The sequence below is a fragment of the Hypanus sabinus genome, chromosome 13 (genome assembly GCF_030144855.1).
Source record: "Hypanus sabinus isolate sHypSab1 chromosome 13, sHypSab1.hap1, whole genome shotgun sequence".
NCBI lineage: Eukaryota > Metazoa > Chordata > Chondrichthyes > Myliobatiformes > Dasyatidae > Hypanus > Hypanus sabinus.
In genome coordinates, this window is record NC_082718.1 from 12,923,291 (window position 1) to 12,948,514 (window position 25,224).

The 25,224-nt window shown below is 42.1% G+C and overlaps 1 protein-coding gene across 1 annotated transcript in view; it reads left to right on the forward strand.

The window, feature by feature from the left end:
- The first annotated feature begins 9,953 nt into the window (after window positions 1–9,953).
- Window positions 9,954–25,224, forward strand: part of LOC132403450 (lectin-like) — a 37,571-nt gene continuing 22,300 nt past the window's right edge. Inside the window, exons 1-4 of the mRNA XM_059986853.1 lie at window positions 9,954–10,055; window positions 10,133–10,203; window positions 12,058–12,212; window positions 14,371–14,511. Coding sequence (XP_059842836.1) covers window positions 10,152–10,203; window positions 12,058–12,212; window positions 14,371–14,511 — 348 coding nt within the window. The 5' untranslated portion in view covers window positions 9,954–10,055; window positions 10,133–10,151. The remainder of the gene's footprint in view (window positions 10,056–10,132; window positions 10,204–12,057; window positions 12,213–14,370; window positions 14,512–25,224) is intronic.

Sequence of the window (25,224 nt, forward strand, 5' to 3'; positions counted from 1 at the left end):
ATTTGCCATTTTTTTGCCCATTCTCCTTATCTGTCTAAATCTTTCTGCATACTACCTGTTTCGTCAACACTATATGCCCCGCCACCAATCTTTGTATGATCTGCAAACATCGCAACAAAGCCATTTATTCCATCATCTAAATCATTTATATATAGCATAAAAATAAGCATCCCAACACCGACCCCTGTGGAACACAACTAGTCTTTGGCAGCCAACCAGAAAAGGATCCTTTTAGTTCCACTTGCTGCTTCCTACCAATCAGCCAATGCTCTAACCATGTTAGTAACTTTCCTGTTATACCATGGATTCTTAACTTGGTAAGCAACTTTGTGTGTGACACCTTTTCAAAGGCCTTCTGGAAGTCCAAATATACAACATCCACTGAATCTTCTCTATCTATCCTACTTGTAATCTCCTCAAAGAATTCCTACAGGTTCATTAGGCAGGTTTTTCCCTGATGGAAAGCATGCTGACTGTGTACTATCTTGTCCTGTGTCACTAAGTATTCCATCACCTCATCCTTAACAATTGATTTTAAGATCTTCCCAACCACTGAGGTCAGGCTAACTAGTCTATAATTTCCTTTCTGCTTCCTTACCTTTTCTTAAAGAGTGATGTAACATTTGCAGCTTTCCAATCCCCTGGCACCATTCCAGAGTCCAATGATTTTTGACTTATGTACCTTTAGGTCTTTCAGCTTTTTGAGTGCCTTCTCTCTTGTAATAATAACTGCACCCACTTCTCTTCCTTCACACACTAAAACATCAGGCATACTGCTAGTGTCTGTCACAGTGAAGACTGATGCAAAATACTCATTTAGATCATCAGCCATCTCCTTGTTCCCCATTATTATTTCTCCTGCCTCATTTTCTAGCGGTCCTATATCCACTCTCATTTCTCTTTTATTTTCAACATACTTTTACTATCGTCGTTGATATTATTTGCTAGCTTGCTTTCATATTTCATCTTTTCCCTTCCAATGATTTCTTCATTGTTGTCTGTTGGTTTTTGAAAATTTCCCTATCTTCTATCTTCCCACTCATTTTTGCTTTGTTGTATGCACTTACTTCTGCTTTGACAATAGCTTTGAATTCCCTTGTCAGCCATAGTTGTACTATTCTACCATTTGAGTATTTCTTCAGTTTTGGAATACACATGTCCTGCATTTTCTTCATTTTTCCCAGAAGTGCATGCCATTGCTGCTCTGCTGTCATCCCTGCCAGCAGCTCCTTCCAACTTACTTTGGCCAACTCCTCTCTCATACCACTGAAATACTGCTACATCGGACATTACTTTTCCCTTATCATATTTCAAGTTGAACACAATTATATTGTGATCATTGGTTCCTAAAGGTTCTTTTATCTTAAGCTCCCAAATCGTTTTCAGTTCATTACATAACACTCAGTACAATATAGCTGATCCTAGTAGGCTCTACGACAAACTGCTCTAAAAAGGTATCTCTTAGGCATTCAACACTCTCTTGAGATCCATTACCAACTGGATCTTCCAATCAACCGGCATGTTAAAATCACCCATGACTAGCATAACATTGCCCTTTTGACATGCTTTTTCTATTTCCTGCTGTAATCTGTGGTCCACCTCCCAGCCACTGTTCAGAGGCCTGTTTATAACTGCCGTCAACGTCCTTTTACCCTTGCAGTTTCTTAACTTAATAAGGATACATCATTTTCCAATCCTATCTCACATCTTTCTACTGATTTGATGCTATTCTTTACCAGTAGAACCGCACCACCCCCTCTGCCTACATTCCTTTCCCTCCAATACAACGTGTAACCTTGCACATTCAGCTCCCAACTACAACCATCCTTCAGCCACAATTCAGTGATGGCCACAAATTAAATGCTGACTCAGCTTGCAAAATCCATATTGTGTGAAAAAATAAAATAGCAGTGTATCCCACAATAATGAAGAATAAACCCAGTGCAAATTAGAGAAATAGTCACTTCCCTTCCAATAATCTGCTCACCCACATTCCATGTTGGTTTCACTAAGATCACTCAGCCTTGAAACAAATCACAGCCTTGGTCCAAACAGAACAGGGAGCTGGATTCCAGAGGTGAGGTCAGAGAGACTCTCCTTGAAAACTAGGCAGCATTTTCCAGAGTGCAGCATCGAGGACACCTGGTGATTCTGAGACAAGTGTTGTCAATGAGAGAACTCTTCAGTTGTTGAATTCATTCCTCACATCAAGTCAGATGGCCGTGGTCTAACATCCCAGTGCAGAATATCACTGCAGGAGTTCCTTAGGTCAAGGAACCAGACACAATCATCATTAGCTGCTTCTGTCCATCAGAAGGTTGTGAGTGGGGACATTTCCTGATGATTGCATAATGTTCAGTTCCATTCACAAATCTTCAGAAAATGAAGCACCTCATCCAGCAAAAATACTCAGATATTGGACAAGAATTAGCAAGTAGCATTTTCCCCAGGCAAAGACTACCTTTAAAAGTGAGAGCTGTCCCTTAAACAGCCGATAACATTAATGTCACAAGTTCCTCCACCATTTACAGCTTGGGAGTCATCATTGACCTGAAAATCTGCTGGACCAGACACACAAATTCTGTGGCAGTGAGAGTCACTCAGAGGCTGAGTGTATCTCAGCAAATGATCCATTTTTGACATGCTAATATCTTTCCATCATCTGTAAGCTTTGAGATCAGGAACATTGTGGAGTACTCTCTGTATTCTTCTGTGCCACCTATACCCCATGCTGATGATTCTCTCTGACCAGCACAGGCCAATGATGACTATTGTTCTGTCAGACACTGGGAAGAGTAGCCAAAGGGATGAGATCTTACATGGCAAATGGATCAGATGTTTCAGGAGGAATTCATTTTGCTCAGGAACTTGTCATGATGTGATAATCACTGACTGAAAGGCTGGTGGAATCAGAGTCAATAATAACCTTTGAACGACGATTTGGCTGAATGTGTGAAGGAACAATTCCCAGTGGCAGAAGGAAAGAACAGGAGAATTAAACTGAATGGATTGCACAATCAACGAGATGGTACAGATACGATGGGGCAAATAATCTCCTCCTGTGCAGTATCATTGCATCATTCCATTGTTCTAACAGAGGATGAGGATGAGCTGAATGTACAATGAGTTTCAAAGATCACTTGTTCTGCCTGTTAGAGTGAAGTGATTGAAGAACAAGAGAGATTCCAGAGAAAGAAAGAGCCACTTGACCCATTAGTCCCACTTCCCACATCATACTAACTCAGAGATCTCACTGAACTGTCCCAGGAGAAGCATCAAATATCAGCCAGTCCATTATCTCCCCAAAAGTCCATGTTCCTTCTGGGCAGACTTCACTCCAGCTCCTTATTGGAAAGTGGTCATCATTCTAAATTGAACCCATTCCTCACAGATGGATTACAAAATTTTCAGAGTCAGTGATGGAGAGAGATCATCCCCATGATGGGAAATGGAGGGGAAACAGACCAGAGCAAGTATTTGAGTGAGTGAGGTGATCTGTGAAAATACTGTTGTTTTTGAAGGATTCAACCGAATATTACATCCGAATTGTTTATATTGATAACTTTCATTGAGCTCCAGTATCACAAACACATCATGTGATCATAAATGCTTTCTGCAGCCTCCACTTCTCAGCGTTCATTTACAGAGTAACATCCCACAGTCACATGGGGCTCAGCCATTTCTATGGTTTCCTATTAATTTTGTTCTTATCAGTCTATTGGTATTTACATTGGTTAGTCAAGCCAATTCTGCTTAGTTAAATATTTATTAGGATATTTACAATGATTTTGCCTGGATTGGGGAGCATGCCTTATAAAAACAGGTGGAGTGAAATCGGCCTTTTCTCCTTGGAGCGACAGAGGATGAGAGGTGACCTGATAGAGGTGTATAAGATGATGAGAGGCATTGATCGTGTGGATAGTCAGACGCTTTTCCCCCAGGGCAGAAATGGTTGCCACAAGAGGGCAGAGGTATAAGGTGCTGGGGAGTAGGTACAGAGGAGATGTGAGGTGTAAGTTTTTTACTCAGAGAGTGGTGAGTGCATGGAATGGGCTGCTGGCAATGGTGGTGGAGGCGAATACTATAGGGTCTTCTAAGAGACTTTTAGATAGGTACATGGAGCTTAGAAAGATAGAGGGCTATGGGGAAGTCTAGTAATTTCTAAGGTATAGACATGTTTGGCACAACTTTGTGGGCTGAAGGGCCTGTATTGTGCTGTAGGTTTTCTATGTTTCTATTTCTGAAACTTCTAAGATCTAATATGAGGTGATGCAACACCATCCAAAACTTTATTCACACAGAGGGCTGGGACAGAGAGAGTTGGGAATGGCAGCCAGATGTCTCCACCTTCACTGGGAAACTTGACACAAATAATGAATTATTTTCTTGTGTTTCAGGTTTGGGGGAAGAAACATGATGCTGGTGTGTGTCTTGGTGGTAACCATATTGTTTGTCATTGATGTGACAGGCAAGGTCCATTGATTCCAGGAACTTTATAAATATATTGCTGTGAGGAATGAATGCACAATCATTGTGCTGGGACTGTGGGGCATGGGAATTTGTTGACATTAGACTGGTTGGGATGTGGTAGAAATTGTCTCCTGTCTGGGATACTCACCTCCAAGCTATTGATATGGAAGATGAGTCCGAAACACTCCTGCAGATCAGGAGACAGATATTTCTCCACAATGATGTTACATAGAAAAATAAAGTTGCCGGTAAAGAGGTATGTGATTATCTGTGAGGAACTCAATGGATAAAGACAAGAAAGTTCAATGCATTAAGTACAGTGCATTGTCACCTGTGAGGGTACTGTAAGGATGAAGGCCTGAGGGGCATGGCCAGATTGCAGAGACTCACAACAGTTTTTGTTCATCTTTTCACATTTTTTTCTGAAGTAAGATTTATTCTGTTTCCTAGAGATTTCACTGAAATACGGCTTCCTTTTTCATTGGCAGCAACAGGGTTCTTATCTGATGAAATTTGCTTTTTTGGTTTTGCTGTAAAAGAGGGCATTTTTAATTATTCCAAATCTCGAGCTGGCTGCTCTTATGATAAAACAATTTTCTTTTGATCCTTGTCATTGAATGTTACCAATGGTTGGTAGCTCTTCCTGCTTTTCAAAGTACCCTTAGTGGATATACAGCGTGTTTGTGATAACTGTGGTTTGTTTTTCAAATTTTCATCGTTGCTTCTCTGCAATCACACCTTTGAGTAGAGTTTTATTCCCACTTTAAAACATCCAGTTTCATCAAAAATGTCAGTGATATTAAATCTGACTCTGATTCCATTTGTATTTTCTCCATCACTCACCCGATCAAGGCAATGTCAGGCCTCATCTACATCTAGCTTATTTCACTTCTACATTCCTTAGTTGTTGAAAGTCACTTTCAATTTAATATGTTTATTCTTACGTGACAAGATAATGAATTAAACTTTTTTCTCGCTCATTGCTGAACTGTTGTTGGATCTTTAACATTGGGATCCAGAAAGCCATTCTGTATATATAGGTCCACAATCCCTTATCTGAAATCCTTGGGGCTGGTTGCATTTCCAAATTCAGAAGTTTTTGGATTTCAGAATCTCTCCTTATTGGTTCCGGGACCCCCTGCAGATAACAAAAAACTTGTCTGCTCAAGTCCCTTATTTAACCTCTCTCAGTGCGGGTGGACTTTAGGACCCGGTGGGACTCCAAACTGACACACATCCTCCTATATACCTTACATCATCTCTAGATTACTTATAATACCTAATACAATGTAAATGTAATGTAATTAGTTGTTATGCTGTATTGTTTAGGGAATAATGACAACAAAATATTTAATTTCCAAAAAAAATTCAATAAAACATAAAGATATACAGCTTCAACCCTGAATCAAACACATGGTAAACGACTTATTGGAATAAATGTAGAACGTCACTGTCACTATAAAACTTCATTAACTTGTCTTTCCATTTCTTTAAATCATATAGTCGTTCCGACACCATATTCTCCAGTAAGACGCCACACAGACACACCACGATCACGCTTCTGTAATAACTCCACTTTCTGCATTATTGATAATGATAGATGCTTCCTTCTCTTTTTCTCATTGTTACCCATAGGGGTATCTGCAGCTCTTTTTGACATTTTCACAGTGAAATTAAACACAAAGACAACAGTGAACACAAAATATCAGTGAACAGCAAATGCATGTGTAACCAGTACAAACGCTGAGCCAAAACTGACGTCTGGTGGCCTCTGCTAGAGCTGCCATGTTACACCTGAGTGACGTCAGATGTTAGCGAGAAAAACTTTGGTTTTCGGAGCCTTTTGGATTTCAGAATTTCAGATGAGGGATTGTGGACTTGTACTTTGTGAATACTGCTAATGTGGATTTCCCAATCGACATGAAGATCACAGTCCCTCATGACTGCACTATTAGCCTTCTGAAATGTGCCTCTAATGTTCTGAGAAATACCACACTTTACACTCCAACCACTGGAGGCCCTAAAGGATGACTTGTGCCATCCCTCAGATCATTTCCCAAAATCTTGTCTATTCCCAATGTCAGGCTGGTCAGCCTGCATCTGTCCATTCCTCCACCTGTCCCTTTCCTCCTTTTACAAGAGAAATCTCATTAGGTCTGTGTTAAACACCAGAGGGGCCACAGCTACAGCTGGTGTTCCTTCCTCCCCTCGAGCCCTGACCTTCTGTGTGTTCATTAAGCTCTGGTGTTGTAAAACAGCAAAATCTGTGCTGTTAGGGCCTGGTACTTTTGTTAATGTAGTTGGTTTAAATTCTAATTCTCTGACTGAAGGGACACACAATTCCTTGGAACTGGAGAGGACTCAGTGACACCTTGAATGTGAAATATCCGGAGGGCCGTGTGATGAAAATCGGTTTTATTTTTCTCATTTAAAATCCTGTTACCAGTTTTTCAGCACCAAAAAGACATGGGCAGCTGCTGAGGTAAGTCCCTGAAACCAGTGATTGCTCTGGGAGGCTTGGTGGACATTGGTTTTCCATGAACTCACAGTGGAGCCTCTAGTTGAATTGTCCATGATGAATCCCTGTGCTCCAGGGGGAGTTTCACTGCAGCCGTGCACTCCGGTTACTATCAGTTATGTCAAAGGGTGAAGTATTTGGATTTTAGGGGAATCTCCACATCCAGAAGTGGATTTGGACACTAATGATTTTTGCAGGGGAAGTTCAAGTCACTTCTTTACTAATTTGATTGAGCTTTTTGAGGATGTGGCAAAGCTGATTGATGAAGGTAGAGCTGTGGATAATGTATTATATGGATTTTAGTCAGTCATTTGATAAGGTTCTGCATGGGATGCTCATCCAGAAGATGAAAATGAGTGAGGTCTGTGGTCACTTGGATACTTGGATTCAGAAGTCTTTCCTGCAGATGACAGAGTGCAGTAGTCAATGTATCTTAGTCTGGATGGTAGTCCTTGGCAATATTCCAAGTGCAGCAGGACCAGCATCTTATAAAGCCTCAGCATAATCTCTTTGGTTTTATATTCTATTCCCCTTGAAATAAATGCCAACATTGCATTTGCTTTCTTTACCACAGACTCATTCTGTCAATTAAACTTCTGGGAGTATTCCAAGAGATCTCCTAAGTACCTCTGCAACTCTGATGTCTGAACCTTTTCCGAATTCAGGTAATATTCCTTTTCCAAATTCAGACACCAAAACGGATTATTGTACATTTCTCAACACTATATTCCATCTGCCACTTTTTTGCCTATTCTTCCGATTTGTCTAAGTCCTGCTGCAAAGGCATTGCTTCCTCTGTAAACGGCATTGGTTTGCGAGAAACTCTGAAACAGGCTCTAAGATCGACAATGCATGTTACACAACAAATATGAGAAGCTCTTTGTCTTGATCGTATATATAATTATCTGGATAGACAGGGTCTGATTAGAAATAGTCAGCATGGACGTGCATGGAAGGTCATGTTTGAGAAACCTTATTGAATTTTTTGAAGAGGTTATGAGGAAAGTTGACAAGGGTAAAGCAGTGGATGTTGTCTATATGGACTTCAGTAAGGCCTTTGACAAAGTTCCGCACGGAAGGTTAGTTAGGAAGGTTTAATCGTTAGGAATTAATATTGAAGTAGTAAAATGGATTCAACAGTGGCTAGATGGGAGATGCCAGAGAGTAGTGGTGGATAACTATTTGTCAGGTTGGAGGCCAGTGACCTCAGGGATGTGCCTCAGGGATCTGTATTGGGTCCAATGTTGTTTGTCATATACATTAATGATCGGGATGATGGGCGGTTAATTGGATTAGTAAGTATGCAGATGATACTTAGGTCGGTAGTGTTGTGGATAATGAAGCAGGTTTTCAAAGCTTACAGAGAGATTTAGACCAGTTAGAAGAGTGGGCTGAACGATGGCAGATGGAGTTTAATGCTGATAAGTGTGAGGTGCTACATTTTGGTAGGAATAATCCAAATAGGACATACATGGTAAACGGTAGGGCATTGAAGAATGCAGTAGAACAGAGTGATCTAGGAATAATGATGCATAGTTCCCTGAGGATGTAATCTCATGTGGATAGGGTGGTGAAGAAAGGTTTTGGTATGCTGGCCTTTATAAATCAGAGCATTGAGAATAGGAGTTGGGATGTAATGTTAAAATTGTCCAAGGCATTGGTAAGGCCGAATTTGGAGTATTGTATACAGTTCTAATCACCAAATTATAGGAAAGATATCAACAAAATAGAGAGAGTACAGTGAAGATTTACTAGAATGTTACCAGGGTTTCAGCACCTAAGTTACAGGGAAAGGTTGAACAAGTTAGGTCTTTATTCTTTAGAGCGTAGAAGGTTGAAGGGGAACTTGATAGAGGTATTTAAAATAATGAGTGGGATAGATTGAGTTGACATGGATAGGCTTTTTCCATTGAGAGTAGGGGAGATTCAAACAAGAGGACATGATTTGAGAGTTAGGGGGCAAAATTTTAAGGGTAACACGAGGGGGAATTTCTTTACTCAGAGAGTGGTAGATGTGTGGAATGAGCTTCCAGTAGAAGTGGTAGAGGCAGGTTTGGTATTGTCATTTAAAGTAAAATTGGATAGGTATATGGACAGGAAAGGAATGGAGGGTTATGGGCTGAGTGCGGGCCATGGGGACTATGTGAGAGTAAGCAGTCAGCATGGACTAGAAGGGCCGAGATGGCCTCTTTCTGTGCTGTAATTGTTATATGATTTGATCACCAATTTTACACCCAACGTGGAGCTCATGGGCTTTCTTAATAAACATGCTCCATCTGTGAGTTTTAAGTGTATACTCGCCACAAATACAACAGAAAATATCACGGCTGTTGCAACTTTGGTGAGACATTTTGCTATCTCAAATATTCCTGAAAATGCAATTACTTTATTATAATCAGTACATACAGGATGCTCAGTGTGTAGATCATTATAATTGCAAACCAGTATACATATAAATGCATGTCTGCATAATACTTTTATCACCGTTCTTAAACCTGTCCTACCCTGCCTAAGCATGCTTCCATTATGGGCAACATTTCAGATTATGTTGTGAACAACATTTTAATTCAGTGAATTATGAATTGAAATAACAAATATAGGTGATTTTAAAAAAGGGAATTGGCATGGTGATTTTCATGATCAGCAAACTGAAATCCAAAATGTTCACCTTAAAGTATTCAGGAAGCAAAATCTTTTTATCCAGTACAATCTATTGTTAATGCATTTGCCTGAATATTACATCCTAATTGTCCTTGTTGATAATAGTAATTGAGCTTTAATATCACAAACACATCTTTGGATGAAAAATTGTTTTCTGTAGCCTCAATTTCTCAGTCTTCCATTACAGAGTAACATTCTACAGTCACACTTGCAGCTCACAAGTCATCTCTGTGGTTTCCTGTTAATTTTGTCCTCATCAGTCTGTAGTGATTCGCCAGGGGTAATATTTACGTTGGTTCGTCGAGCCAATTGTGGTTAATTTCAACATCTTCTGAAGCATCCAAAATCTAAAACTATGCGACACCATTAGAAAATTTATTTTCGCAGAGAGCCGGGAGAGAGAGAGGTAGGAATGGCAGCAGGATATCCCCACTTTCACTGGGAAACTTGACACTAATGATGAATTATTTTCTTGTGTTTCAGGTTTGAGGGAAGAAACACGATGCTGGTGCGGGTTTTGGTGGTGATCACACTGCTTGTCAGTGATGTGGCAGGTAAGGTCCAATAATGCCAGGAGCTTTAGAATTATATTGCTGTGAGGAAGGAATGCACAGGCAAGTGTTTGGACTGTGCGACAGGGGAATTTAGGGACATTGGGGCTGAGTAGGAAGTGGCATACTCATCACAAAACCATCGAAGTGGAAGCTAAGTCAGACACTCGCCTGCAGATCGGGAGACAGAGATTTCTCCACAGTGATGTACTGTATCATAGGAAAATAAATTTGCAGGTAGAGGGGTATGTGACTACCTGTGAGGAACTGAGTGGATACAGAGAAGAAATTTCTGCAGGCACTGGGTCCCCTGAACCAAGTGCAGTCTGTTTGTCACCTGTGAGGGTGGGGGTGAAGGACTGAGGGAGCACGGTCAGATTGCAAGAAACACACAACAGCTTCTGTTCATCTTTTCATTTTTTATTTCCTGGAGGAAGATTTAGTCTATTTCTCACAGGATAGCATGGAAATTCTGTTTCCATTTTTGTTAGCATCAGTTTGGTTGTTATCTGGTGAAATTTATTTTCATTGTTTTGCAGTTAAAGAGCATTTTTAATTATTCCAAATCTCCTATTCTCATTGCTCATTGCTGAACTGTTGATGGATCTTTATCATTGAAACCCAAAAGCCATTCTGTATATACTTTGTGAATACTGTTAATGTGGATTTCCCAATCTACATGAAGGTCACAGTCCCACACGACTGCACTATTACCCTTCTGAAATGTGCCTTTAATGTTCTGATGTATTCCACACTTCACACTTCCACCACTGGGGGCCCAGAGACAGACCCAATATCTTCCACACATTTCAGTTTCTCAGCAAATGAAGAAGCAGCAAACTGATGTTACTTCTTAGTTTCCTGAACCCAGATCCTTTCTCCCCATCTTCATCCCATCATTTACTGTCAGGGCCAACCCCTCCTTTATCAATTTCCCTATCTCTTCAAATCCCATCGGAAAATATTTAATTCCCAACAATAGTTAATTTGCAACCTGATCGTCAGAGGAAATCCCAGAAAGTCACACCTATTGGCTTATATTTGTGACATAAATTTATCAAAGAAAGACACACTGAGGGAGTGGATTAAGGTAAGAGGAGATGGAGGGAGAAGAGGTGAGAACAAAGCTGTTTAAGATGGTGTATCTGTGTTCATGGTGAGTAGTTGGTCAGAATGCGTGTGTGTGTGTGTGTGTGTGTGTGTGTGTGTGTGTGTGTGTGTGTGTGTGTGTGTGTGTGTCTGTGTGTGTGTGTGTGTGTGTGTGTGTGTGTGTGTGTGTGTGTGTGTGTGTGTATTTCTGCCTGTCTAACTGTTCAGCAGAGGATAATCCACAATGGACTTGCACCTCCTTGCCACCAGACCAGGACCTCACTCTGTCAAGACAGTGTGACAGTTGTGTAACAGCCACCCCATGTTGAGGGTAATCCTGCACCAATACCTTCCTCTCCTTTGGGAGGAAAATCTTTCTCAATCCTAACTGAGAGCCTAAGAAGACAAATTGTACAGTCTTCCATTAATATCTCCGCCTGACAGTCTGTGATTAACCTGCACTGCTTTAAATAGCGATTTGTGATGTCCCTCAGATAATTTGCCAACATATAGTCCATTCCCAATATCAGGCCGAACAGCCTGCAGTTCCTTCATTTGTTTATTTCCCCCCTTTACATGAGACAAACTGAGGGAGATCTCATTAGGTCTGTATTAAACACTAGAGGGGCCACAGCTATAGCTGGTGCTCCTTCCTCCCCTCAAACCCTAACCTTCTGTGTGTCCTTCATGGTCGGGTGTTGTGAAACAGCAAAAGCTGTGACTGTTTGGTTATTGCAGTTGGTTAAAATTCTAATTCTCTGACTGAAGGGACACACAAGTCCTTGGAACTGGAGAGGACTCAGCGACACCTTGAGAAACGTGAACTATCCAGAGGACCCTGTGAAGAAAAGTGGTTTTATTTTCATCTTTTAAACTCCTGTTACCAGTATTTCAGTAACAACATGACATGGCACAGAGCTCAGGTAAGTTCCTGAAACCAGTGATTGCTCTGGGAGGCCTGGTGAATATTGCAACAAGTACAACATGCTGGAGGAACTCAGCAGGCCCTGATGGCAACAGTGAGAACAGGGCATGCCCTGGGTGCGGGGGACCTGGCTTTCTGAGACACTGCTCCTTGAAAGTGTCCTGAGTAATTTGTAAGCTAGTACCCAAGGGAGAGCCAACTATACTTACGACCCTCTGCAGCTTCTTTTATTCCTGTCTATTAGCACCCTCCCGTTTCCCCCCCACCCCCCCGTACCAGACAATAATGCAGCCTGTCAGAATCTTCTCCATGGTACATCTATAGAAGTTTTTCAGTGTATTTGTTGACATACCAATCTCTTCAAACTCCCAATGAAATATTGCCGCTGTCTTGCCTTCTTTATAGCTGCATCGATATTTTGGGACCAGGTTAGATCCTCAAAGATCTTGATACAGAAGAACTTGAAACTGCTCACTCTCGCTGCTTCTGATCCCTCTATGAATATTAGAATGTGTTCCTTTCTCTTACACTTCTTGAAGTCCACAATTAGCTCTTTCATCTCACTGATGTTGAGTGTCAGGTTTTTGCTGCAACACCACTCCACTGGTTGATATTTCTCACTCCTGTATGTGCTCTCAGGAGGAGATATTATCACTAAACCACACAGATTGAGGTCTTCTGGTTAGGAAGCTGAGAATCCAATTGCAGAGGGAGGTACAGAGGCCCAGGTTCCGTAGCATGTCAATCAGGATTGTGGGAATGAGGGTGTTAAATGCTGAGCTATAGTGAATGAACAGCATCCTGACACAGGTGTTTGTATTATCCAGGTGACCTAAGGCCATGTGAAGAGACACTGAGATTGTATCTGCCTATTGTGGCGATAGGCATATTGCAATGGGTCCACATCTTTGTTGAGGCAGGAGTTTAGTCTAGTCATGGCCAACCTCTCAAAGCATTTCATCACTGTAGATGTGAGTGCTACTGGGTGATAGTCATTAAGGAAGCTCACACTATTCTTTTTAGGCACTGGTATAATGGTTTTGAAGCAAGTGGGAAGTTTCGCCCATTGCTGTGAGAGGTTGAAAATGTCGATGAATGCTCCTGCCAGTTGGTTGGCACAAGTTTTCAGAGCTTTACCAGGCACTCCATCGTGGCATTCCGCCTTGCAAGGGTTCACCTACTTTAAAGTTAGCTAATATCGGCCTCCGAGACTGAGATCACGTGGTCATCGGGTGCAGCAGGGATCTTCCCAGCTGCAATTATATTCCCCCTTTCAAAGTGGGCACAGTTGGTGTTAAGTTCATCTGGTGGTGAAGCATCTCTGCCATTCATGCTATTGGATTTCGCTTTGTTGGAAGTAGTGTTCAGATGCTTTGCAGGAGTCCATAGCTTCCTGAAAGTGGTCACACCAGCTGATAGGTGGTAAAGAAGGTGTATAGCATGTCTGTTCTGATTAAGTGAGGCATCAGGTTCATGAGTCAGGTAGTTATGTTGCAGTGAACGCTGGATAGGCCCTGTCTGGAGATTTCCTTCCTTATCATCCCATTATATAAATGACGTGAAGGCTTTGGGAATGACTGAGAACACGTTTTCTAAGCTGCCGTTCACATTATGGTCATGTACTGTAAGGACAGTTTTGATAAACTGGGCTTGTTTTCTCTGGAGTGATGGTGGCTAAGGAGAGTCTTGATGGAGTTTATATAAATATGAAATGCCTAGACAGAGTAGACAGCTGGTATTCTGTCCCCATGGTCAATGTGTCTAATACCAGATGGCATGTACAGTATTTAAGTTGAGAGGGAGTAAGTTCAAAGGAGCTGTGTAGGGCAAATTTTGACAAGGAGGTGGAGGGTGCCTGCAATGCGCTCTCTGCAGTGGTGGTGGCAGTAGATAGAATAGAGGTGTTTACGAGGCTCTTAGATAATCACACAAATATACAGAGAATGAAGGGACATGGACTAGGTGCATACAGAAGGGATTATGTCAATTCAGCATTGTTGGCTCAATTAACTCACCACAAAATTGCGGATCTGAGGGCCTGTTCCTCCATTCTGCTGTTGTTTGTTCTGTCAGGTTGGACAATTTACTGAGAGGCCTGTAAGAGGATGAAAGACTCTGATTCTGACTGACAGATAAATTATTTCTTTCATTTAAAGGATTTCTGTAATCAAGACCAACGTTGTGGACAGCTGGCTTCTGTGAACTCAGAGGAACACAACATTTTCATTTCTAATGTGGTCACTATCGTGGACAAAGAAAAGCCAGTGGCTTGGATTGGCCTGAATGACATATGCACGGTAAAGTTAATGGCACTTGAATGTGTTGACTCTTATCTGCCTTTTGAAATGTTCAGAGGATGATCAGGGAAGGACAAAAAATGTTGGTCTGACCAGTGTCAACACGTCCTGTGAACAAATAAAGTCCCACATGTTTATGCCCCTGTTTATCTGCACATGATCCTCCTCTCACACTCCTTCATTGGACACGATCAGTATGACTTCCTGTTCTCACTCATCTGCTCTTATCCTTATCCTTGGCTGTGCTAAATATCAGGGAGTTAAGATGACTGTTTCTGAAATGTGAACACATTGAGAGATCTGTCACCTGGTCAGATTTATTGCCTAGAATGAGATCCAGAGTATGTTGCAGGTGGTTAGGAAAGATTACTGACCAGGAATCCCTCCTGAACACACTCAACATATTGTGCCCCATCGAAAGCTCTCGCACTACAGAGTGAAGGAGGATGAGAGGTGACTTAATAAAGGCATACAAGGTAAGGGGAGGCATAGACAGAGTGGATAACTGCTGTCATTTTCCCAGGGTAGCAAAGACTAATATGAAAGCATTTACTTTTAAAATGATTGGAGGAAATGTCAGAGGTAGACTTGAAGCACCGAGAGTGGGAAATGCATGTTGGGCCTTATATAGAAGTAGATACATCAGTAACATTTAAGACACTCTAAAATTGTACATGGATGAAAGAAAAAGGTGTACAATAGACAATAGGTGCAGAGGTAGACCATTCAGCCCTTCGAGCCTGCACCGCCATTTTGAGATCATGGCTGATCATCTACTATCAATACCCGGTTCCTGCCTTGTCCCCATACTCCTTGATTCCCCTATCCATGAGATACCTATCTCGCTCCTTCTTGAAAGCATCCAGAGAATTGGCCTCCACTGCCTTCCGAGGCAGTGCATTCCAGACCCCCACAACTCTCTGGGAGATGAAGTTTTTCCTTAACTCTGTCCTAAATGACCTAACCCTTATTCTCAAACCATGCCCTCTGGTACTGGACTCTCCCAGTATCTGGAACATATTTCCTGCCTCTATCTTGTCCAATCCCTTAATAATCTTATATGTTGCAATCAAATCCCCTCTCAATCTCCTTAATTCCAGTGTGTACAAGCCCTGTCTCTCTAACCTCTCTGCATAAGACAGTCTAGACATCCCAGGAATTAACCTTGTGAATCTACGCTGCACTTCTTCTATAGCCAGGATGTCCTTCCTTAACCCTGGAGAACAAAACTGTACACAATACTCCAGATGTGCTCTCACCAGGGCCCTGTACAAATGCAAGAGGATTTCCTTGCTCTTGTAATCAATTCCCTTTGTAATAAAGGCCAACATTCCATTAGCCTTCTTCACTGCCTGCTGCACTTGCTCATTCACCTTCAGTGACTGATGAACAAGGACTCCTAGATCTCTTTGTATTTTTCCCTTACCTAACTCTACACCATTCAGATAATGATCTGCCTTCCTGTTCTTACTCCCAAAGTGGATAACCTCACACTTAATCACATTAAACGTCATCTGCCAAGTATCTGCCCACTCACCCAACCTATCCAAGTCACCCTGAATTCTCCTAACATCCTCATCACATGTCACACTGCCACACAGCTTAGTATCATAAGCAAACTTGCTGATGTTATTCTCAATGCCTTCATCTAAATCGTTGACGTAAATCGTAAACAGCTGTGGTCCCAATACTGCACCCTGTGGCACCCCACTAGTCACTACCTACCATTCCGAGAAACATCTGTTCACCGATACCCTTTGCTATCTATCTGCCAACCAGTTTTCTATCCATGTCAATGTCTTCCCCCCAATGCAATGAGCTTTTATTTTACCCACCGATCTCCAATGTGGGACCTTATCAAATGCCTTCTGAAAATCGAGGTACACTACATCCACTGGATCTCCCTTGTCTAACTTCCTGGTTACATCCTCGAAAAACTCCAAAAGATTAGTCAAGCATGAGTTGCCCTTGATAAATCCATGCTGGCTTGGCCCAATACGATCACTGCTGTCTAGATATGCCACTATTTCATCTTTATTAATGGACTCTAGCATCTTCCCCACTACTGATGTTAGGCTGACAGGTCAATAGTTCTCTGTTTCCTCCCTCCCTCCTTTCTTAAAAAGTGGGATAACATTAGTCATTCTCCAATCCTCAGGAACTGATCCTGAATCTAATGAACATTGGAAAATGATTACCAATGCATCCACAATTTCCAGAGTCACCTTGTTTAGTACCCTAGGGTGCAGACCAGCTGGACCTGGGGATTTGTCAGCCTTCAGTCCCATCAGTCTACTCATCACTGTTTCCTTCCTAATGTCAATCTGTTTCATTTCCTCTGTTACCCTATGTCCTTGGCCCATCCATACATCTGGGAGATTGCTTGTGTTTTCCTTAGTGAAGACAGATCTAAAGTACTTATTAAATTCTATGTGAGAGAGAAGGGTGAGATTGATCTTGGAGTAGGTTAAAATCTGAATGTAACATTATAGATGAAAGTGTTTCTATTGTGTTGGAACTGTCTATGTTCTATGTTCCTCTTCCTGCACAATATTTTATGATTTTAACACAATAATTATTATCTACACTTTCACTGTCTAGAATTGCCCACTTTACTTTAGCATTTGAATAAAGACAGGTAACTTTGTTAATAGAATCATGTCCCAACTTCCTTGAATATTGAAATGTTGATGGATGGTCTGAGAGCTTCATGGTACAAACTTCAGACACCCAAAATATCTTGTAATACATACAAGATGCTGGAGAACTCAGCAGGCCAGGCTTGTACCTTGCTCTGGAGTGAGGATATGTTCACGGGAGGCAGAATGCTACATGTTCTATATATGGAAATACAATATATAATCAAAGTCATCTGCTCTGCATATGGAAATATAATATATAGACAGATAGAGCTGCTGTGCTGGGTACGTGTTGATAACCCTGATCTCCCCACTGTTGTACCTGCTCTGTTATTTACCCTGTTCATCTACTGGCATGGTATGATCTCTGATTAGCACACCTCCCACATTTCCCTTCATCGGCCTGACTCCTGTGTTCAGGTTTTGGTTAATTCTTTCCCCATTGCTGAAGCATTTTTGTCCCCGAAATGTATCAAGGACCCTGGGAAAGGCTTGTGTGCAGAGTCATATCACTGAGCTGCAGTGAAGGAATTTGAAAACTGAGAATGATAAGATTGTGAGGATATGAAATGGAAATAAATCACCTGAATCTCCTGACATCAAAAACAAATCTGCTGTGTTTGCATGGTATGCTTCACATTAAATCATTAGGAAACCTTTGGAAATCTTGTATAATGGAAACTGCCTAATCAAAACTTCAAAAATACTTGGTTAACTCAACCTCTGACACTGTTTTGTGTCACCCGTTCTTGAGTAAGACCATGTCATCCAGTCTACAGTGTATGGAGGTGGCTGATTAGACCAGCCTGTGCTCAGAGGTCCACCTACACGGAAGACAGAGGAAGCGGGGATGTGATAACCTGTGTGATGTTTGAATTTTGAAATCCTCTATTCCTCTTTGCTTCCTTCAGTCTAGCGTTCTCATTTGAGTGAGCACCACTTTTTGTGCAGATATTCCAAACAAGACAATCCAATTTTGTGGTTTCTGATGTTCTTAGAGAGCTATTTTCTGTCCATCATGTGACCATTTGCCCTCCATAAAACTGATGCTTGATAGAGTGCTCAGGATTGAATCCTGGTCTCTGGACGTTTGAGGCAGCAGCACTACCTGCCATGCGACTGTATCACAGTTGATTGAACCTTCAAGAACATGACTAACAATGGTCAAGTAATAATAGGATCCAGGGTGTGATTGACTTGCACCATAGATAACGATGGGAGTCATTGATTGGACTATTATGCAGGTGTAACAGGAGTGTTTCTGTGCAGGTCTGACAAAGATTTTCAACAGTAAGCCCTGTCTCTACAAAAGAGAGGTACCACCTAGCGGAGCAGTTATCGTGGAAGCAATCATCATCAGAGTAGTCTGAGGCAGAGTAGTAAGGCTTTGGCTCAACAAGACTTTGACAAGAATAGGCAGAGTCTAGATAACACACACAAAATGCTGGTGGAACACAGCAGGCCAGGCAGCATCTATAAGGAGAAGCACTGTCGACGTTTCGAGCCGAGACCCTTCGTCAGGACTAACTGAAAGGAAAGATACTAAGAAATTTGAGATTAGTGGGGGGAGGGGGAAATGCGAAATGATGGGTGAAGACCAGAGGGGTTGGGATGAAGCTAAGAGCTGAAAAGGTGACTGGCAAAAGGGATACAGAGCTGGAGAAGGGAAAGGATCATAGGACGGGAGGCCTCGGGAGAAAGAAAGGGTGGGGGAGGGGGAAGCACCAGAGGGTGCTGGAGAACAAGCAGAGTGATGGGCAGAGAGACAGAAAAAAACAAACAACTAAATATGTCAGGGATGGGGTAAGAAGGGGAGGAGGGGCATTAATGGAAGTTAGAGAAGTCAATGTTCATGCCATCAGGTTGGAGGCTACCCAGCTGGTATATAAGGAGTTGTTCCTCCAACTTGAGTTTGGATTCATCTTGATAGTAGAGGAGGCCATGGATAGACATATTAGAATGGGAATGGGATGTGGAATTAAAATGTATGGCCACTGGGAGATCCTGATTTCTCTGGCAGTCCTAGCGTAGGTGTTCAGTGAAATGGTCTCCCAGTCTGTGTTGGGTCTCACCAATATATAAAAGGCCACATAAGGAGCACTGGATGCACTATGCCACACCAGCCGACTCACAGGTGAAGTGTCACCTCACCTGGAAGGACTGTCTGGCACCCTGAATGGTGATGAAGGAGGAAGTGTAAGGGCAGGTGTAGCACTTCTTCTGCTTAAAAGGATAAGTGCCAGGAGGGAGATCAGTGAGAAGGGATGGGGGACAAGTGGACAAGGGAGTCACGTAGGGAACGATCCCTGTGGAAAACAGAAAGAGGGAGGAGGGAGGAGTGGGATCCAGTTGGAGGTGGCGGAAGTTATGGAGAATTATGCGTTGGACCTGGAGGCTGGTGGGATGGTAGGTGAGGACAAGGGGAACCCTATCCCGAGTAAGGTGGCAGGCAGATGGGGTGAGGGCAGATCTGTGGGAAATGGGAGCGATGCATTTGAGAGCAGAATTGATGGTGGAAGAAGAGAAGCACCTTTGTTTAAAAAAGGAAGACATCCCCTTCGTCCTGCAATGAAAAGCCTCATCCTGAGAGCTGATGCGGCAGAGACGAAGGAATTGTGAGAAGGGGATAGCATTTTTGCAAGAGACAGGGTGGGAAGAGGAATAGTCCAGGTAGCTGTGAGAGTCTGTAGGCTTATAGTAGATATCAGTAGATAAGCCGTCTCCAGGATGGAGACAGAAAGATCAAGAAAGAAGAGGGAGGTGTCGGAAATGGACCAGGTAAATTCGAGGGCAGGGTGAAAGTTGGAGGCAAAGTTAATGAAGTCAATGAGCTCAGCATGCGTGCAGAAGGCAGCGCCAATGCAGTCGTTGATGTAGCGAAGGAAAACAGGGGGATGGATACCCGTATAGACTTGGAACATGGACTGTTCCACAAAGCCACTCCCTCTGGTGCTTCCACCCCCTTTCTTTCTCCCGAGGCCTCCCTTCCCATGATCCTTTCCCTTCTCTAGCTCTGTATCACTTTCGCCAATCACCTTTCCAGCTCGTAGTTTCATCCCACTCCCTCCAGTCTTCTCCTATCATTTCGCATTTCCCCCTCCCCACACTACTTTCAAATCTTAGTGTCTTTCCTTTCAGTTAGTCCTGACGAAGGGTCTCGGCCCAAAACGTCGACAGTGCTTCTCCTTATAGATGCTGCCTGGCCTGCTGTGTTCCATCAGCATTTTGTGTGTGTTGTTTGAATTTCCAGCACCTGCAGATTTCCTCATGTTTGCAGAGTCTAGATAAGTTCATTCTTTATTTTGTATCAACTCTAGAGAGAATAGGGGGTATTTCTACAAAGCCAATGTTCTATTCTGGGAGACAGTTGTGAGATTTCTGGGATACTCTCAGCCTCTCTGTGTCCCTCATCTGTGCCAGATGCATTGAGCTGCAGCTCTTTAGACACCATGTTAGGGAACTGGAACTTCAGCTCAATGACCTTCAGCTTGTTAGGGAAAGTGAGGCAGTGATTGACAGGAGATACAGGTGGGTAGTTATCACAAGTCTACAGGAGATAGATAAATGGGTGCCTGTCAGGAGGGGGAAGGGGGAACGTCAGATAGTGGAGAGCACCCCTGAGGTCTCAACAATAAATATTCCAGTTTGAGTACTGTTGGGGGAGGGGGTGACCTAGCTGGGATAAGCAACATTAGCCATGCCTTCGGCACTGAGTCCGACCCTGTGGCATGGAAGGGTAGGGAACTGAAGAGGATGGCAGTAGTTACAGAGAATTCTATAGTCAGGGGAACATATAGGCAATTCTGTGGATGCAAAAGGAAACACGGATGGTAGCTTGGCTCTCAGGTGCCAAGGTCTGAGATGTTTCTGGATGCGTCCACAATATCCTGAAAAGGTAGCGTGTGTAGCCAGAAGTCATGGTACATTTTGGTACAAACGACATAGGAAGAAAAAGGGAGGAGGTCCTGAAGAAGAATATAGGGAGTTAGGAAGGAAGCTAAGAAGCAGGATTTCAAGGGTAGTAATCTCAGTATTGTTGCCTGTGCCACGTGAGAATAGGAAGAGAATGAGGTGTCAGATAAATGTGTGGCTGAAGAATTGGAGTGGGAGGCAGGGATTTAGATTTCAGGATAATTGGGACCTCTTCTGAGGCAGGTGGGACCTGTATAAAAGGGATGGGTTGCACTTGAATCCAGTGGAGAGCAATAGTCTTGCAGGCAGATATACCAGTGCTGTTGGGAGTGGTTTAAACTAATATGGCAGGGGGAAGGGAACAGGGATGATAGAGCTGAGGATGAGCCATCCGGTTTACAAGTAGAAGATGGTTGTAACATGAATGTAAGGATGGACAAGCCACCGAATGGGTAGAAATGCAGACAGGGCAAAGAGTTAAAATGTACCACAGAGACAAGCTTCAAAAGGGCAAAGAACATAGGACTGATGGTACTGTATTTAAATGTGGGTAGCATTCAGAACAAGTTGGCTGTTCTCATGGCACAAATAGAGATTGGTTTTGACATTGTGGGCATCACTGAGCCGTGGCTGAAAGAAGGCCATAGTTGGGAGCCTAACATCAAAGGATATGCTTTGTATTAAAAGGACTGGCAAGAAGGCATAATAGGTGGTGGTGTGGCTCTGTTGGTAAGAGATGGAATTATATCTTTTGAAAGAGATAATGTAGGGTCAGAAAATGGTGAATCTGTGTGGGTGGAGTTAAGAGATTGCAATGGTTTAAAAAAAAACTATGGGAATCATATATAGGCCTCCAAATAGTAGCCAAGATGTGGGATTAAGATTGCAAAGGGAACTGGAAAAGGCATGTAATAAAGTTAATGACACAATTGTAATGGGGGACATCTATATGCAAGGGGATTGGGAAATTCAGTTGGCATTGGATTGCAAGAGGGAATTTTTTTTTTTGAGAGCCTCTGAAATGGCTATATAGAGCAGTTTGTGCTTGAGGTTACTAGGGCAAGGCAATTTTAGATTGGGTAGTGTGTAATAACCCACATCTTATAAGGATGCTTAATGTAAAGGAACCCTTAGGAGTCAGTGATATGATTCAGTTATATAAAGAGTAAAAGGGAAGTAAGAATGGATATTTGACCACTGGAGAGTGATACTGGTGTGGTAGAAATGGGGGATAATGAAATGGCAGATGAGCTTGATGGATACTTTGCATCTGTCTTCACTGTGGAAGACACTAACAGTGTGTCAGAGATATGTGAGTGTCAGGGAGCAGCAGTGAGAGCTATTACAATTACAGAGGAAGAAATGCTTGGCAAACTCATAGGTCTTCAAGTGGATAAGTCACCTGGGTCAGATGGACTACATCCAAAAGTCCTGAAGTGATAGCAGATGCATTGGTCATGATCTTTCAGGAGTTACTTGATTCTGGCTTGAACCTGGAGCACTGGAATATTACAAATGTCACTCCACTCTTTGAGAATACAGAAAGGCAACAGAAAGGAAATGATAGGCCAGTTTGCCTAATCTCAGTGATTGGGAAAGTGTTGGAATCTATTATTAAGGATGAGGTTTTGAGGTATTTGGAGACTAATGATAAAATAAGTCAAAGTCAGCATGCTTTCTGTAAAGGGAAATCTTGCCTGAGAAATTTATTAGAGTTCTTCAAGGGATTAAAAAACGGGGTGGAGAAAGGAGAGGCAGTGGATGTCATTTACTTGGATTGTCAGAAGGCGTTTGATAAGGTGCCACACATGAGGCTGCTTAACAAGATAAAATCCTATGGCATTACAGGAAAGATACTGGCATGGAAAGCAGAATGGCTGAAAGGCAGGTGACAGTGAGTGGGAGTAAAGGGGGCCTTTCCTAGTTGGCTGTTGGTGACTAGTAGTGTTCCTCAGGGACGGCTGCTTTTCACATTGTTAGTCAGCAATTTTAATAATGGAATTGATGGATTTGTGGCAAACTTTGTGGATGATATGAAGATAGGTGGAGAGTGGGTAATACTGAGAAAGAAGTGTGATTGCTGCAAAACTTAGACAAATTGGAAGAATGAGCAAAAAAGTGGCAGATGGAATACATTGTTGGGAAATATACGATAATACATTTTGGTAAAAGTAATAATAGTGTAGACTATTATCTAAATGGGGAGAAGGTTCAAACGTTAGAGGTTGAGAGGGACTTGGGATTCCTTGTGCAAGACTCTGAAGGTTAATTTACAGGTTAAGACTGTGGTAAAGGCGGCAAGTGCAATGTTGGCATTTATTTCAAGGGGAATAGAATATAAAAATAGGGAGGTAATGCTGAGCCTTTATAAGACACCAATCAGGCCGCACGTAGAGTATTGGCAACAATTTTGGGCTTCATTTCTCTGAAAGGATCCATTGTCATTGGAGAGACTCCATAGGAAATTCATGAGGATGATTCTGTGAATGAAGAGTTTAACATATGAGGAGCATTTGGCAGCTTTGAGCTTGTACTTACTGGAAATTAGAAGAATGTGGGGGAATCTCACTTAAACGTACCTACCGTTGAAAGATCTAGACAGGGTGGATGTAGAGAGCACATTTCCTCTAGTGGGGGTATCCAGAACTAGAGGGCACAGCCTCAAAATTGAGGGGTGGTCCTTTAGAACAGAGGCAAGGAGAATTTTTAGCCAGAAAGCAGTAAACCTGTGGAGTGTTCTGCCATAGACTGTGGTGGAGGCCAATCTGTGTGTATATTTAAGGCGGAAGGTGATCATTTGTTGATTGGTCAAGGCATTAAAGCATATGGCGAGAGGGAAGGTCTATGGGTTGAGTGAGATCCAGGATCAATCATGATGGAATGGTGGAGCAGACTTGATGAGCTGTGTGAAGGACCAGGGTAGGCATAAAACTAGGAGAGCAGGTAAAGGTGAAAAAAATAGGGGTTTTATTTACCCAAAAAGTTTACACATTCAACAGAACTGTTCTAGACTCCAAACTTAAATCAGCTAAACAGAACAGAACTTGGTTACAACAAATAAATACTCAAACCAAGAGATTATCATCTTCTTCTTCTTCATCTCAGCATATTACTGTGCTCTGCAGGATGTGCAATTAATTACAGAATTTCAAGAAACTCAAATTCTCAAATATAAACTAGTCGCACGTAGAAACAGAATAATAAACTTTTCAATCAGATGGTGGTTCTCTTGGTGGCCAAACAAAGATTTAATAGAAAAACAAAATACATTTGAACAATATTCTTCTTCCAATTTTATATTGATTACAACTCAGCAAAACATGCTGAACTGTCTCTGGACTACCACAGTCACATAATCCATTTAGATGTTTTCCAATTGTCTTTAAGTAATAGTTTAGCCCAAAATGTCCCAACTTAAGTCTTGTTAATTTCACCATATCTCTATGATTTAAAGAGTAACAGTCTAAGTCCTTTTTAACTAGAGGGTGACTAGAAAAGAAATGCCTTCCCTTAAATTCATTTTTGCAATCCTCTTGCCATTTCTTCTCTATGCCTTTTATTAATCCTACTTCTCAATTGTGCTCTGTCTAGGGGTATTCTAATTCCTACTTGCCCGCTCTGTAAGGAAGACTTTGCAATGCCATCCACAATTTCATTTCCCTCCACCCCAGTATGCCCAGGTATCCATGTAAATCTAACTTCACAACCTAAGAGAATCTCAATAACTATGTCAGGATGAGCTTTTGATTTATTCCCTCTTATATCATCTAAGGCAGCAGCAAAATCTGAACAGATGGCTGAGACTCTTCTATCCACCATAAGACCCAAAGGATTACTAATAATTCTGTTGCAAAGACAGAAACATCATCTAAAACCCAGTGACCAATCTCAACTCCAAGTTGAGGCACGTACATCACAAATCCTGCCTTACTGCTCTCTGGGTCCACCGAGCCATCAAAAAATCTTCAGATAAGATCCCCATTTATTAAATATTCATTTACAATCGACGCTGTTGAAATTGTTCTGCTTCCTTGAAGCTGAAAAGAAGGAATAGATCTATTTCTGGTTCTGGTAAAAGCCAAAAAGAAATGGGTGGTAAGCAAATTTGGTCAACTATGTCTTCCTCAATCAGTTTCAATTTCACAGCCCAGATGTTAACCAA